The sequence below is a fragment of the Narcine bancroftii genome, chromosome 7, assembly GCF_036971445.1.
Source record: "Narcine bancroftii isolate sNarBan1 chromosome 7, sNarBan1.hap1, whole genome shotgun sequence".
In the NCBI taxonomy this organism is placed as follows: Eukaryota; Metazoa; Chordata; class Chondrichthyes; order Torpediniformes; family Narcinidae; genus Narcine; species Narcine bancroftii.
The window spans coordinates 144,910,589-144,927,998 of record NC_091475.1 but is presented as its reverse complement, the minus strand read 5'-3'; the positions used below and the strand labels follow the sequence as shown (position 1 = coordinate 144,927,998).

Below are 17,410 nucleotides of genomic sequence, written 5' to 3'. Positions count from 1 at the left end.
TATGAGAATCCAACCTAACTCAGCATCATATGGTTCGGCTATACTTTTGCAAGGTGTACAACCTTTGATTATCTGGTGTACATGAGGCTCAAGGAGTCATGCATGTCCGTATAGGCCTTGCATTAAAATAAATCTCCATGCCAACATTTTCCCTGGAGAATAGAGTCAGAGGTAAAATGTATTTTCAAAGTGGGCTAGAAGCAAGTAGTGAATGGAAGAGCATTGGTGAGGCATTCAAATTTGAGAAGAGGATACTTAAAGTAGAGACTAGACAGCAAAATTAAGTGTTGAGCAATTGCTTTCTGAATAAAGGCAATTGATTTGATTCATTTTTCGCATTGCAGGACTTTACTCATTTTTTTTTTGTATTCATGTTGTCTTCATTCCTTAGAAACTGAAGAGTTTCAACAAGATCACTTCTGTGTCGTTAGTTTGATGAAAAACTCCTCTCTTCTGCAACCTCTGCCATAAAAATCAAATACCTGGTCTAATTTATCATTTTAATGGCCTTGAACTGCATTTCTCCAGTTCCTGGCAAGTCTTTGCCTTAATTGAGTGATGACAATTACCAAAGTACTGCAGGTAGGGATTGGGTATGCTTTGTACAAACTCAGGATCACTTACTGAGATTTGTGTCCTATACCTTTGATTTTATAGTCCAGTACACTATATGCTATTTGTACCACAATTACACATAATGCTCTCAGCTTGGATGATCAATAGAGTTACAAGGTTAAGTTTCTTTCCTACTTTACATCTTGTAAAATAAATGATGCCATATTATGATGCTTGTGTTTGTTATCTCATCTTTAGTTTTGAATTTTGAATGTGCCCACATCAGCCTATATTTGTGACGTACAGTAACCATCTGCACCATTTCATCTGATGCAAGGATCGACAACGAGATAGACAACAGACTCGCCAAGGCAAATAGTGCCTTTGGAAGACTACAGAAAAGAGTCTGGAAAAACAACCACCTGAAGAAACACACAAAAATCAGTGTGTACAGAGCCGTTGTCATACCCACGCTCCTGTTCGGCTCCGAATCATAGGTCCTCTACCGGCATCACCTACGGCTCCTAGAACGCTTCCATCAGCGCTGTCTCCGCTCCATCCTCAACATTCATTGGAGTGACTTCATCACCAACATCGAAGTACTCGAGCTGCCAGAGTCTGCAAGCATTGAATCCACGCTGCTGAAGACCCAACTGCGCTGGGTGGGTCACGTCTCTAGCATGGAGGACCATCGCCTTCCCGAGCCCTCCACTGGCCACCGAGACAAAGAAGAGTTACAAGGACTGTTTAAAGAAATCTCTTGGTGCCTGCCACATTGACCACTGCCAGTGGGCTGATATCGCCTCAAACCGTGCATCTTGGGGCCTCACAGTTTGGCGGGCAGCAACCTCCTTTGAAGAAGACCGCAGAGCCCACCTCACTAACAAAAGACAAATGAGGAAAAATCCAACACCCAACCCTAACCAACCAATTGTCCCTTGCAACTGCTGCAATCGTGCCTGCCTGTCCCGCGTCAGACTTGTCAGTCACCAGCGAGCCTGCAGCAGACGTGGACATACCCCTCCATAAATCTTCGTCCGTGAAGCCAAGCCAAAGAAGAAAGAAAGAAGAAGACAGTAAATAACTTGAGACACTGAGACTGAGACACTGATCGACAGGCTTTTATTCACAATGGACAAGGAGCTCATCCTGTGACATGACCTGTGCTTTCTGGCGAAGAGTCAGAGAGTTGGAAGCTTTATTCAAGGTCAAAAGAGGGATCATTCGCAGGTACTCTCACAGAATGGGATGGAGCCAGGAAATCAGGAATACAATACAGTTCAGCAGTCCACCATATTCTGCTTCCTCTTTCTCTCTGGATCCGTTTGGCTGAATCCAATCTGTGTAGAGAAACACACACTGAAATTTTGGGGGAACTCAGCCAGTCTTTCAGCGTCCATAAAATAAAAGATATACTGCCAGCGTTTTGGGCCTGAGCTCGAAAACTTCTGTGTTTCCCTCCATTCTCTGTAGAGGTGTTCTAGTGCACAGTCACTGAGTCACCCTGCTCAGAAACACACTCTTAGGCTAACTGAGCTTATGTCAATCACCAAGTTCCCATTTATACCAGTCCTTCACTGATTCAAGTTAATTTCCAACACATCACCCTCAAATTCCCCTCAGGCTATTCATACACTTTCACACTAGGGGCAATTTATAGTGACAAATTCACCTACTAACCTGCATGATATTAAGACGTGGGAGGAAATCAGTGTATATGGAGGAAACACATGAAGTTATAAGGAGAAAAAAAAAGCTCACTATGGTTTTGATTTCAGTGTTTTCAAAGCTGCCTTTTGGCATGAACAATTTTTATTTCCGTCCCTCTTTTTCACGGTTGGCTCAGACATTTTCTCTTTTCTCATCTGAATGGGGAATTTATGTTGGAAAAAGATATTTATTTTAACATTTTTTTTCTGTCTCATGATTATCACTTGCCACACATTTATATCTACTGCACTTCCCAGTATACTGTCACTTTTAAGGTTCTGTCACATTGTGATCTAAAATTGTTGTTTTAATAGCAATGTTCAGAAGAATAAAAACTAAAATAATTAAATATTCGATTGATAAAAATAATTAAAGATTTCCCAAAAGATGGAGCATCACAAAAGACAGATGGATAAGATGGAATCATAAATTGGATAGAGTTTACATTTACTACAGTACATCCATTAGGAAAGACTTTGATAAGGTACATTCAAGAAACCATTCAGATGCCCTGTAGTAATTTTTGAAGTTTGGTAGCTGCAGCCCCTCTTGTTTGAATTTCCATGTTATTTTTTTCTAGCGCTATTCTTGATTTGTTACCCTTCCATAAAAATGTCCTTACTATTTTCTTCAGTTTTGTAAAAAAAAAATTCTGTCAGAGGAATTGGTAATGTTTTGAATAGATATTGCTCTCATGGGAACATATTCATCTTAATACAGTTTACTTTCCCTATTAAAGTAAATGGTAGCTCTTTCCAATTCTCTAAATCTTCCTGTATTTTTTATTAATGCTTCATAGTTTAAATTTTATAAATGTTTTAGGATATTATCTATTCTGATACCAAGGTAACGTATCACATATGATGACCATTTAAAAGAGGTTTATTTTTTAAATTCTGAATAATGTTAGGTCTGCTTTGTTCATGAATGAGTGAGACAAACACCAGGCTGAGTCGAAATCAGGGTTCTTTGTTCTTTATTACCGGATTGTAACACTTGCGACCAACCAAGTTAGTCGGAGAATGCATTCTGCCGTTATCAGCAAAATGGTGATTTTTTATACCCTTGGATACATGCTTAGAACATCATCATATCATTACTTGTCCAATGACTAAAACTGTTGCTATCCTTTCCCTGCTAGCTTCCTGCCTCTCAATCCATCAATGTCTCTCTTATCTTGTAAGTACAAGGATGCATTCTGTTACTCCTTAGTACTGGGTGACTCCTTCTCCGGTCCCATCTCATGATGTTTTACCTAACAGGAGTACAAGGACACCTCCCCTTCTTGTTACTGCCCTGTACAGGGTAACTCCCTACACATTCCCATCTCATGATGTTTTACCTTACAATCCCTCCTTTGTCCTCTTTAGAGGACAATCTCGCCCTGACTATGCTACCACCGCGTTACATTATTTCGCCTATTATTGCCAAGCTCTATACGGGTTCTGTTCACAGGGTAGTTCGGCTGGTGGGCGAGGGCTCCCCCAACCCTCCTTTGCGTACACCCCCCATCCGTCACCCCGATCCCATTGCCCGTTTACAAGTTTCATCCCATTTGCCCCCAAGCAAAAAACTAGCTAACCCCCGTACATTAGTAAATTCCCAAGTTAACATATGGTCTACAATCTAATTCATAATACTTGTTCTACAATCTGATTAATAATGTTTGTGTTACAATCAATGTTATAATATTTGGGTTACAAGCAAGGTTAAAATTATATGTGTAACAATCTAATTCACAATCCCTCCTTCCCATCACATTCCCCTTCAGACTCCAGTACGATCTCAGCAACTTTCTCCGCTTCCTGTAATGTGAGATAGTCTTGCTCCACAGCCTGCACAGCTTGATATTTCGGAGGCAGTTCATCACGGTCAGCAAAGGCTTTCTCTATGGTCCTCGTGACCAGCGTTCGAATGCATGGAATACAACAACAGCCACAAGTGATAAAAATTGATACAGAAATGAACAAACCCAGCAAAAGTTGTCCTAACAATGTGCTCCATCTCCCAAACACTCCCTGTAACCAGGATAAAACAGGATTGGAGACTCCAGACTGGGCTTTTAATTCTTTCGCCAATGCCCTAAGTTTCGTTAACCCCTTAGTGAGTGATCCATCTGGCCCTGTGTTATTAGAGATAGAAGTGCAGCATAGATCTCCAAACATAGCACACACTCCACCTTTCTCTGCCAGGACCATATCAATCGCTATCCTATTCTGAAGTGTCATAAGGGAAGTTTCTGACAGTTGTTGATGTATTGCCTCAACAACGTCCCTGGTCAAATTTGCAAGGCGCTGGACATTATAGTGAATAAGGTTGATCCTATTAACATTCTTATTTACAGTGATGGGAAAAATTGCACTAAAAACAGGAAAACTTTCAAACCCAGCTGCAATCTCATCGGCTAATTTAAATTTGTCCGGAATATTCCGGGCTTGGCCAATGGCATCAATCCATACCCCATCAGCGTTCCTTCCTCCCGGCCCCAAGAGTCCAACACTCCTCCTTTTTCTCCACAGCCAACTCTCTGTGTGGCGCAATTCTAGGGAACCCTCGTCTCCCTCCTGCCTTTTGACAATCAGCACTGGCGCATTAAGGGTTACTAGAGCACACCGACCATCCCAGTTAGCGGGGAGCCAGTTGTACAGCACTCTTCCTCCACAAAACCACCAAATATCCGCCCTAGCCTGGGTCAAGCGGGTTGCACTACTGCTATGTGAGAGATCAACATGAGTCCTGCACGAGTCGCTGGGCAACCAACCCACATGGAAAACGTGCGCTGCTGTGTTGTTGTTGGCAAAACAAGTAACATTAGTTATGCCTGTGGATCTAAAGACAGGGGGAGCTACATTAGCCGGAGCTATGGGAAACGTCTGTTCCCATATCAGACACCTATTCAGTGGGTTGGATTCTGACATTAGGTTCAAGGCGCAGTCCATAGCATCTGTCTCCTCAAAAATTGATCTGCTCATCCGTAATAATGGTCTTCCTCGGGCACAGACCCAGCAGTTCCCATAGCCTGCTTGTTCCGCATATTTACCCATCTGATCTATCCAGGAGTTTGACTCATCAATACCTGTCTCAATTGCTATCTTCTCTCCCCTGGTCATCTTCGTACTGTCGAATTTTCTCACTTCCCCCTCTTTCGAAGTGGGTTTAATTATGTCCTTTGTGTATGTTTGTAAGTCGAACCTCACCACTCCCCAAGGATCTTTTCCACTAATGGACACTCCAATCATTAGATAGAAGAGGTCTCCGACACCATGTTCTCTCCCTGTGCCCCCCTCGCATGTCTTAGAGCTCCATCCCTTCATATTCCACGGGTTGCGCAGCCCCGCCTTTACTGTCAAAATTAGGGGATTCTCTCCCTTCATTGAATAGGTCACAGCACCACGTATCAGGGAGATTTTAGTGAAAAAATTATAATAAGGTTTGCTGGACCCTTTGTTAAGGGGTTTTCTTATCCATCTAGTGTCGGGTCCTGTCCACCACCAAACCTCACCCCAAGACGGACAGACATGTAGACCCCATTTAGGATATCCTATTTTAAAGGCACACATGTAAATATCATATCCTCTCCAGGACGCCTCATTCTTACCGCACGCTATTATACTGCATAGATCGAACTGGAAGGTGTTATCCCTGTCTTTGTCTACCTTTAGAATAACTTTGGCCCCGCAAGAATCCGAGCTATTCTGCTGACTTATCCGGCATCCCATTAGTAGTACTGCCCATAGGGCCCCCGGTATCGTCTGCATGAGTCTCATCAATTCTATCAAGGCTGGCTACGTGCTGTTTTGCCTTGGAACAGTAGGCAAAATGATGCCAATTATGATCCCCTGGTTTGTCAATTCTTACCGACCTATCTGTTACGGCGGTAACAGTGTATGGTCCAGACCACCTAAATTCAGTCCAATGTACTTTACCTGGTTTACGGATATACACCAGGTCTCCCTCCTTTACTGGAACTCCTTCGGTGTCCGGGTTCTCCTTACTAGCATTCGCCACCTGTTGTGAAACTAAAGCAACCATATTACCCAGCATCTGCATATAATGATCCAGTTCCACTTCCCTTTCTTCCCACAACTTAACCCATGCTGGATCAGTCTTTGGACCGGGCATGGGTCGACCCGTTAGAATCTCATGCGGTGACAGGAAGGTATCTTTGGCCTTCTCTTGTCGCATAGACATCAGTACTAATGGCAATGCCTCAACCCAATTCAACCTGGTCCCCCCTAAAACTTTCCCTAATTTAGATTTTATCGTTCTGTTTGCCCTTTCTACTAACCCCTGGCTCTCAGGCCTATAGACACTACCAAAACGATGTTTGATCCCTAGGTATTCTTCAACCTGTCGGATCAGCTCATTCTTAAAATGAGACCCATTATCAGAGCATATCCTGCTGGGGACTCCATAGCGGGGTATTAACTCTCGCGTTAGCCAGCCTATTACACTATCCGCATCTTCTTTCTTTGTTGGAATAGCCTCCACCCATCGTGAGAACCTATCTACTGCCACTAAAAGATATCGGTAACCCTCCTTTGTCCTAAGGTCAGTACCCATATCTGTATAGTCAATATAGATCTCTTTCCACGGGGCTGTCGGTACTGGAAATCGTAAAAGCGGGTGGGGTAAGGTGATCCTTTGGTTATGCCCGTTGCAGATAGTACATTCAGCTCTAAAGTTGTCAATGTGCTCGCGTAAGTGGGGATTCCACCAATGTTGTTTAAGCGTATTATAAGTTTTGGTGGCGCTAATGTGAGTCGGCCCATGTGCTTCTTCAAATAATAGTGGGAGTAATTGACGAGGGGCAACTATCGTACCTATAGGGGAGCGCCAAACATGTACTGTCTGATTTTCATAGCTGATCTCCTGTCGAGTGGCACCGCGTTTCATCCATTCATCTTTCTCACTAGGGCTAGCTTTTTCCTGTATTTCTATTAGGTGCTCAATATTCGGTGGGGGTCCCTCTCCCTTCTCATCTGTGTAGTCATTCAATCTGCTACAAGTCTCCTTAGTTTCAGATTCACTTTTTTTGTTATGGGACCTCAAAATCATCCCCTGTATATGTTCATGATAACCAGTAACCTGTTTGGCTGCCCTGTCAGGCACCCATGTGGCGTTTTCCCTGCTAATAGTAGGTCGTCTACATACTGAATCAGTGTAACATCTTCCGAGAGCTTTAATTTCATTAGGATTTCGCTAAGGGCCTGATTGAACAGTCCTGGACTGTCCTTATAACCCTGAGGTAATCTAGTGTATGTGTACCGATGTGCTTGGTAAGTGAAAGTTAACCAGTCTTGCCATTCCTCAGCTAAATTCAAGCAGAAGAATGCGTTTGCCAGATCAATGACAGTATAGTATTCGTGCTCCGGACTCAGAGCCCTAAGTGCTACATATGGGTCTGGGACTGGTCTCCCGATGGTCTTGGTAGCCAAGTTAATCTCCCGGAGGTCGTGTACCATCCTCCAGTCTTTTCTACCCTGTTTGGGAACAGGCATGATGGGCGTGTTCCACATACTGTCAGGTGCCGCCCTTAAAACCCCTGACTCCATTAACCCTTCTATCGTTCCTTTAATACCCTCCTCCTGACTGGGCGACAAGCGGTATTGTTTTCTCCATATTGGTTTCTGCCCGGGGTTGGCCAATTCTAGAAATACCTCTCCTTTTATTACTCCCACATCATAGGGCCCCGTTGTCCATATATGTGGACTCAGATTAGAAAGATATTTGTCTGAGTCTCTGTGATCAATATTTTCTCCTTCTATGGCTCGGTCTCTTTCTACTTTCTCATTCACAACCTGGTCCCATGCTTCAATATTCAGTCTGACAAATTTTCCTCCCTCCGAGGTGGAATATCCCGGGATTTCTGTCTGCCTGTATTCACACCCTATCGCTTCCTTTACCATTGGACCCAGCTGTCGAGCGTGATGATCTTTGGCAATACCCAAGGTCACATGAGGCACACTTTCTACTCCTAAGCAGAACCACTCCATTTGTTCTTCTGTCATGACAACCATAGCAGCTATTCCCTCCTTACCTACAAAGATAAATGGACAATGTATCGTTTCTGTCTTCCCTTCTTTTAGAGAGTCCCACCTCTCCTCATATTCCTGGTCCGGGTGGATGGTGTAGTTTAATGTAACATGCATAGGATCTAGTGGATAAAGGTAATCCCCATACCGAGGAATACTGGCCCTCCACTCAAAAAACTGTTTAATCAGCCCTGGGCCTGGTTCATCATACAGTAGCCGACTCCAGAAAATACTAACCTCCACAGAGTCTTCTGAAGCGTTAGATGGGGTCATTACTAAAAACTGTCCTTCCCTTCTTATTGTATCCCCTGGGTATGTTAACCGAAGGCCCTTCTCAGAACATTGTATGGTTATTCCTAGTTTGGTAAGAATGTCCCTTGCTAATAAATTAATGGGGCAACTTGGCACAACCAGGACAGGCGTCTTAACCCTTTGTCGTCCAAATGTCATGTCGATGTTATCTGTATAGGGCTGTGTTTCCCTTATCCCGGAGAATCCTATTGTAGATAATGTTTTGCCCGAAAATGTGCTCCCTGGGGGTTTTTTAATCACTGTCGAAACTGCTGCCCCTGTGTCAACCATAAATTCAATTTTTTCTCCATTTACCGTCCCCCAAATTTTTGGTGGCTCCCAGGGAGGCGTGATTTTTGATTCTCCTGGGCACCGTCAATAATCAAATTCAGCACCTTCCTCAATATAGTCATTACACTGAGGTGCCTGGACTTGTTGATCACTCTGCCACCCCCCGATTCTCTGGGGCCCATCAATGTGTCCACCCCTACCCCTTGCTTGTCCTCTTAAGTTTCCTCCTCTTCCCCGATAGCCTCTAATAGAGGGTAATCTTTTTCCCCTTGCTCTCCCAGCCTCCGGACAGTTCCGCTGGTAGTGTCCAGGATTTTGGCAGTACCAGCATACTGCATGTTCCCCTCTATACACTGTACCTAGCTGTCTTTCCCAACCATTTCTTACTTGGGGTCCCGGATTTATCACTGGCCCCATGACCTGTGGGACTATCTGTTGGGCCGCTAATTTAACCCCTATATGTTCTATGGCTCTCACCAATTTATCGGTTGTTTTGTCCACCTCCTTCTGGGACGCACTTTCTGACTTAGCATGCTCTGATTGACGATGTCGTTTGATTGCATGTGTCAGGTGTCTTTTCCACAAATCATCTGACATTGTCTCTAATCCCACAATGTCCCTTAATTTTGCTTGAACCGTAGCAGGTAGTCCGTTTATTATCCCATTACGAAAGTGAGCCCTTCCTAAGGGGCTGTGGTCGGGTCTTTCTCCAGTCCCTGTTTCCCATAAGTCCCATGCTCGAGTGAAATACTCGTGTGCAGTCTCTCCTTCCTTTAGTTGAAGGGTTACCAAGGCATCCAAACTATAGGGTGTAGGAAATGTTTCTCTAAGTGCTTCCCAAAATTTATTCCGAAGTGGGTTAAATTCTATTTCATCCCCCAATTTACTGCTTCTTACAATTTTCTCTATTTGCTTCAGGGCCCCTTCTGCCTTTAATTTTATCATGATAGTTCTGACATCTGCGAGTGCTAATTGTTCTTGGCAGGTTTCTCGCTCAAAACAAGAAATCCATGGACTAGCCCCATTACTCAACGGAGGTAGTTTTTTCATTAAACTCTCTAAGTCCATTCGTGACCAGGGTACATATTTTTGAGTTCCCCGTCCCGTGATCAGTAATGGGCATTGATATCTCAATTTTGGGGATTTCTGCTCCTTCTTTACTCTTGGCATGCATTTATTTATCCCACCTTGTTCTGACTCTTCTTTGTCACTGTCACTGTCCCTATCAGTTTCCAATGTCTCAGGGTCAAAGGTATATTGGTCACGTTCATCTCTAAGATAATCTTTTCGGCCATAGTTTAGTTGTTTCACATCTTTCTCTTTTGTTCTAATTATGTCCAGGTAGGCATGTCTATTTTTCTCCCTCCCAAGTCTTTTCCTTTTACTTTCCTCCCATGGTGGATCGTATCTCGTTTCCTCATCTGTACTACACTTTTCGTCCTTTACTCCTATTACCATTCCTTCAGCTTTAATTTCTCCTGACAGTGTTGTAGTTATCTTTTCCACTTCCTTAAATACACCTACCATTAATTCTTTTTGATCCTCACTGATCTGCCCCAGCACATTAATATCTCTGTTTAAGTTTTTAATGTTATCCTGAACCTTTTTCATGTTCCATTTCTGTATCTCTAACTCCTTCTCTATTTTCTTAGACTCCAGAGGGGTCTCTACATCTATTACTCCCCCTTCTATTTTTATTAAAGGGGCCTGTACCTCGTCTGATGTGTCCCTATTCCCGAGGTTCTTGTCACACCCCAGTGTCTCAATATCTGGATATAAGGGACGTGACTCCAGGATCCCATCTGGGGTGCTAGGGGCACCTTGTGACTCCACATATGCATAGGGCGGGGGTCTACAAGCTATTTCTACAGGGGCCATAATAGGTGGGTTATCAGGGAGACCAAATTCTTCGAATATAGCTAGGACATCACGGTACTGCATCTCCTTGTCTCTCACCCTCTTTTTTGCTGACTCGCGATTAAAGATTTTGTTTTCTGTGTCCCGTTTTGTTTCTTCCAGCTTGTCTAAGACTCTACGTTTTAAAATTTTGTTTCCCTCACCTGTCAGGAACATCTCAGTGCCCCCGGGTAACCAACCCCTCTTCCTCCAGCGGTCTACACATTTTCGGAGCATTTTTTGTTTTTCCAATGCCGCATTACTGGTATTTCGCTCCTCTAATTCCTGATTAATTTCCTTAATAACTTGGTCAAAAGTCTTAGCAGGCAACTGTACAGCCATAGCTGCGGGACCGCTTTCTAATGCCTGTTTTAATTTAGGTTCTTGTCCGTTTAGGGGATCTATGTCAACGAAAATTGCTTTTAAAAATGTCTCCTTGCAAGCTGGATGACTAATATCTTTAAAAAGAACAGTCTCTAAGTCTTGTCCTCCAATTGACTTCAGACTGTCCTGTATACTCTGATTGCTCGTTTTCCACTCTCTGTTTTCCCAAAGGGGTCTGAAAGTTAAATTACAACTAGAAAACCAAATATTTGGGCTATACTTTTGTCCTGTTTCCCTGTACCAATCTATGAATTTACGTAACTTTATCTCCTTGGTGATGTTGGGAATACCCTCATTTAACTTATCAAAAGTGTTTCGAATAAACCGGGTGTCTCTTAGGAGTTTGTCAACTTTTTCATTAATATCTCCTACCTGATCCGGACACAGCTGTCGCAGCCTTCTGTCGTCGTTCTTGTTCACCAGGCAGGCGTCCCTGAGTACTTTTTTTGTTGTCTCAAGGTCTCTAGTGTCTGCTGTGGTATTCCACCACGGCGAATTGGGGAAATAAATTCTTAACTTCTCAAGTGTACAGACATTATCATACCTACCGGACATTTATAAGTCAGTCTCTCAGATACAATTGAGGCCAATAAGCCTGAACCTTTGTTTTCTTTCAAAGCCCAACCTTCACGTGGGAGATTTCTCCTCTTAATAACCAGTTTAGGGCAGAAAACTCAGGTCCTCAATTGTTTATAGACCACCTTCTCACTCTATTGGACTTTGCAACGACACAATAAAGACTTTTAAACTCTAGTAGTTTCTTGCGAAGCACTTAATAAATGTCATTCAAACACCTTAAGGACTTTTATCTTGTCTGTAATCACTTACGTGTTACAATCCTGGCATGCGACCTGCAATTGTGGTCGTCTAATTTGTCCGATCTCCAGTTCTTACTGACAATCATAAAGATTTAAAAAAAAAGAGAATTTTGTTAAAACAGGCTTCTCTGGACCTTTTTATCAGCCGGCTGAGATGATTGTCAGAAAAAACAGAAACCGTCGTCCAGTGTTCACTCACCCATCACGTCGGGGTCACCAAATTGTTAGGTCTGCTTTGTTCATGAATGAGTGAGACAAACACCAGGCTGAGTCGAAATCAGGGTTCTTTGTTCTTTATTACCGGATTGTAACACTTGCGACCAACCAAGTTAGTCGGAGAATGCATTCTGCCGTTATCAGCAAAATGGTGATTTTTTATACCCTTGGATACATGCTTAGAACATCATCATATCATTACTTGTCCAATGACTAAAACTGTTGCTATCCTTTCCCTGCTAGCTTCCTGCCTCTCAATCCATCAATGTCTCTCTTATCTTGTAAGTACAAGGATGCATTCTGTTACTCCTTAGTACTGGGTGACTCCTTCTCCGGTCCCATCTCATGATGTTTTACCTAACAGGAGTACAAGGACACCTCCCCTTCTTGTTACTGCCCTGTACAGGGTAACTCCCTACACATTCCCATCTCATGATGTTTTACCTTACAATAACCAACTATGTTCATTGACATCACTTCACTTTTCTATACTCTTTCAGTTTTGATATAGTTTTTTTTTATTGATCTATCTGGCTCTGTTAGATATACCATGATGCATCTGCAAATAGGCTGATTTTATATTCTTTCTCTTTTATTTATCAGATTTTTATCAGAGAGGATATAAACCAGACTTGACTAAGATAGAATTAGACAAATTGGGAGAAAATATAAATGGGATGAATAATTGGTGCAATACAACAATTCATCAGTACTACATCACATACTTAAATTATGGAAAAGAATACACCTGGAAGAAAAAAAAAGATAAATGATCAAATAACAAAAATGTTATTGACACAAAACCCATTAATCCCCATGACAATAGATAATTTATTTTTCAAGGAATGGGATAGAAAAGGAATCAAGAAAATAGAAGATTGCTTTTTGCAAAATAATTTATTAACATTTGAGCAATTAAAAGATAAATATGGAATAACACAAGGTACAATATTTGCATATTAACAGTTGAAAACTTATTTAAAAGATAAACTAGATAATAGCTTGACAGAAAGTAGCAGCTGTGAATATTTAATCACAGACAAAATTATAGTTAAAAAAATTATTACCTACATGTACATCAAATTAAAATATAAGGAAGAGGATGAAACAAAGTATAAACCGAAACAAAGTTGGGAAAAAGATTTAAACATAGAGATAAAGAACAAAACACGGGAGGAGATATGTATAGGAACAATGAGGAACATGATAAATACTAGATTATGTATGAAACAATACACCTGGCTACATAGATAATATGTTACTCCTCAGAAATGTAAAGAGTGGTACCCAACAGCATCGGATCGATGCTTTAGCTGTAAACAAGATAATGGAACAACATTACATGCAATTTGGACATGTTCAGAAGTGAAAACTTTCTGGGAAGATCTAAACCTAATATTAAACAAATCACAAAATAGAATATACCAAAAGATCCAGAAAAAAATCTGTTATATTTAAATAATATAAGAGTCAAAAAATTAGGACAAAAATTAGACAGAGCCCAAATAAGATTTATTATGATAGCATTAGCAGTAGCAAAATAATCTATTATGACAACTTGGAAAATGGAAGTAACCCTTAAAATAAAGCAGTAGTATACAGAAATGAACAAGTATATTCCATTTGAAAAAAAAACCATACAATCTGAAAGACAAATATATATTATTCGAACAAATTTGGGAACCATACATAAAATATGTTAGAGAATGCCAACCACAGACCTCCATCTCTTAAAATGACATGATTATGAGCACAATAAGATTTAAATATGTGAAAGTGGACAATACGACTTCTTTGCTTTTTGTTATTTCTTTGTTTTATGTGTTTTATTATTTATTGGTTTTTGAAGAGGAGTGGGGAGGAGGGTAGGGTTGAAAGGGGGAAAGGGGGAAAAAATTAAATGTCACTATGTATACATTAGTGATGATCATTTGTGAACGTGGTTATTGATATGGTGCAAGAATATTTTAAAATAAAAAAAAAGAAACCATTCAGTTAACATTAAGGTATAAACTTAGAATGTTAATGCAAACTATTAGAAATGTTTAGGAAGGAATGAAGTTTCTCCCAAGAAGAATGAATCTTTCTCAGTGTTTGGAAGTAGTCATAATGTTCAATATGCATTTCAGGCAGAACAAGAGGGACAGCAATTTTTAAATTTGTACCTTGTAAAATTGTAACCATTGGCACAGAATCTGTGAAGCCATTGTTAGAACATTGGAAAATCTAGCTTGCATAAAGGTAAGGTTTCTTTTACATACAAGGTAAAGTTGCTTAATAAAGTTCTGAATATAATCCGGCAACATTATAACACTTCTGGCGGCGAAAAGAAAGCTACAGTAAAATATTGATATGACAGGTTAGAATGACAGTAAAAGTGTAGGCTGAATTTAATTCTGGGGTGGGGGGTGGGGGTTATTATCTATACAAAACAAAACAGTACCTCACAGGTGGAGTTCATAATGATATGAATGAAATACTTGTTTTCATCACAGGAATTGAAAAGAATAGAAATGTTATCATACAAAATCTTTATAACAGTGAAATACTGTGTGTTGCTATTGATACCACTTGAGGAGAATAGTTTGGTATGATTGCAACAACCTGGTTTAAAAAAAACATGTAAAACAAGAGTTGAAACGTTGCAACTGTTTTCTTTCACGCAAAATGGACTGAGATACTTTGATATGTATGATTAAAATTCACAAAGGAATAGGCCAGAGAGGATGGAAACAAACTATGGAAAAAACTCTTATGATCAGGAGGATTGGGAGTAAAAGAGAGAAAGGAATGGAAGAAGTAAAGCAGTATGTAGCCCCATTCTGCAAATCCGAAAGTGAAGAGTTAATTTAAGTGAGACAACAGTACCTGGAACCATAATCTACCATTCACGAGGTATCATACATACCCTGGCATGACTGCCCCATATTTTTGGTGTTGCTATAAATAAATTATAAATATATAAAGTCATATTTATAGATGAAATCCTGCCATACTGAAACAACATTAAACTAGTAACCAATGTACATACTTCTTGGGTACATACCTTTCTGTATGTCTTACCCTGCCCCAGTATCTTGTGCAGCTCCCCACCCCACTAAACCCAGTCCAACTTTAATAGCTGGAGGAAAGATGGAAGAAGGCTGAAGGCTTTCACTGAGGAAGGCAGCAGATGAACAGGTAAATACCTAGATTCAGATCTCAACAAGGCTGGCAGATCTCAGCTGGCTGGTGAGCTGATAGGAAGGAGTCTGGCAGAGTGACAAGGATGGATTATGTATAATGTGATGCTGAACAAAGGCAGCAGACTGATGCTCCATGGAGACACTGTTATTCCCATAGTTCTGTATCTCATCAATCCTAGTACTTTGTTGGATGCTATGATGAACTTTAGTTCCCAATGCTGCAATTGGAACAATTTTCCACTCAAGGTCTGCCAAAAAATGGCTTGTGCTTCAATGAAACTAAATATTCATTATGCAAAGTAATGCAGTTTGGTCTACATGGTTTTTTTTTTACAAGTTGGCCTCCTTTTCCATGCTGAGGAAGATGGGCTTTAACCTCCACACAAATGCCTGAACTAAGATTGGTCACAAACTCTCCATGTTCTGCATCAAACATTTAATTGTGTCACTTCAGGCAACCTCTGTAGCCTGCCCCTTTCAATACATTTATCTACATCCTCTGCAGATGCACATGAGACTCATAACCCATCCTCTGAAGTACACATGGGGTCAGTCCCAAAAATGCCAGATGTCAGAATGAAATCCTGATAAACCACTGTTATATTGTGATTGGCTGCTACTAACTGGATACGCCTCCCGAGAGCGATCCTACCCATAGCCCCTTGCACATAGCATCCTTTTACTTTTACTCCAATCAGTCAAGGAGGTGGATGGTTGTTTGATAGTGTTCCAATCTTTAGCTACTAAAATCCTGATTGATTCTCCAATCACCCTTTCGTGAATTATTGATGATACATCAATTTTAATAGGTAAAGCTTTCAAAGGAGTATGGAACAGTATCGAAAACCAGAAAAACCTGGTCGCCAGTCGCCCCAAACACCATTTTGCTTCGGAAACTTCTTGGCGGCAGCCACAGATGCCATCACCACAGATACAAATCAGCTGAGACTACTCCTCTTGTGGGATTTCCCCATGATCAGTGATACCAACTCATATCAGTCAGCAATGGAGAACCTCAAGGCTCAGTATCACCAGAAGGTTAATGAGGTTTATGCCATTCATCTCCTGGCCACCAGAAAAAAAAATGGTGTGATGAGAACTAGTGCTGAGTTCTTGCAGGCCCTTCATATCCTGGGAAGATCCTGCAACTGTAAGCCCATGTCCACAGCCCAGAGTAGTGAGGATCTCATTAGAGGCTACTACATTGCTGGCCTCTGCTCTGGGTATGTATGCCAGCGATTACTGGAGCAAAATTTACTCAATTTGATGAGAGCAGTTGAGCTTACTGAGATACTGGAGGTGGCCCTCCAGAACTACAATGACTACTCAGCTGCTTGGTCACCATGGGTGTTGCCATCCTGGGACGGGCATCATCCCACCCCATGAGTGACTGATCCCATATACTACTCTAATGACTTGACCTTGGCAATTGTTGTGGGCAATCTCTGCAGTTGTTACTTTTGCAGGCAGGGCATGCATCTGTGGAAATAATACCCTGCCAAGGATGCACAATCCTCCTGGTGCTGGAAAATGGGGCATTATGCCAAAGTTTGGCAATTTAAATAATCTGCAAGATGCTGTAGAACCACGTGCAGCTTTTCACTTCCCTGACCATTACAATTGGCACTATCTTTACTGCACTCCAGTGACACCATCTGCGAATCATGGGAGACTCCATTTTGGACTGAGCACCAAACACCATCTTCCCTGGCATGCAATGTCATGAGGGGCTGAGGGGAGCCATTTCAGAAGCAGGGGTACCCAATACACTTGGGACACTGAATCCATGCTGGCATCCATCACACTGAATCAGGAGGCATTGCACAAATTCACCAGGTCCTCGATGGATGTCCAGGTAAACGGACACATTATCAAATGTTTATTCGATAGTGGGAGTACAGAAAATTTTATCCATCCCAATACTGCTAAAAGTCTGTCCCTTAAAGTACGGCCTGCCAAACACAGGATACCTTTTGCATCCGAGTTATACTCTGTAGCCATCCATGGGTCCTGTGTAGTGACCTTGACT

At 41.6% G+C, this 17,410-nt stretch overlaps 1 protein-coding gene across 1 annotated transcript; it reads right to left on the bottom strand.

Annotated features, from left to right (window-relative positions):
* Positions 1–8,423: 8,423 nt before the first annotated feature.
* Positions 8,424–12,258, bottom strand: LOC138739181 (uncharacterized). The gene is made up of 2 exons (XM_069890738.1): positions 12,180–12,258; positions 8,424–12,055 (listed from the first exon to the last, which is right to left on the bottom strand). Exon 2 carries the CDS (start codon positions 11,715–11,717, stop codon positions 8,967–8,969), a length of 2,751 nt encoding a protein of 916 aa, XP_069746839.1. The 5' UTR covers positions 11,718–12,055; positions 12,180–12,258; the 3' UTR covers positions 8,424–8,966.
* Positions 12,259–17,410: the final 5,152 nt, after the last annotated feature.

Coding starts and splice junctions, on each gene's coding strand:
- LOC138739181 (XM_069890738.1), bottom strand. CDS start 11,717: ATGTCCGGTAGGTATGATAATGTCTGTACACTTGAGAAGTTAAGAATT.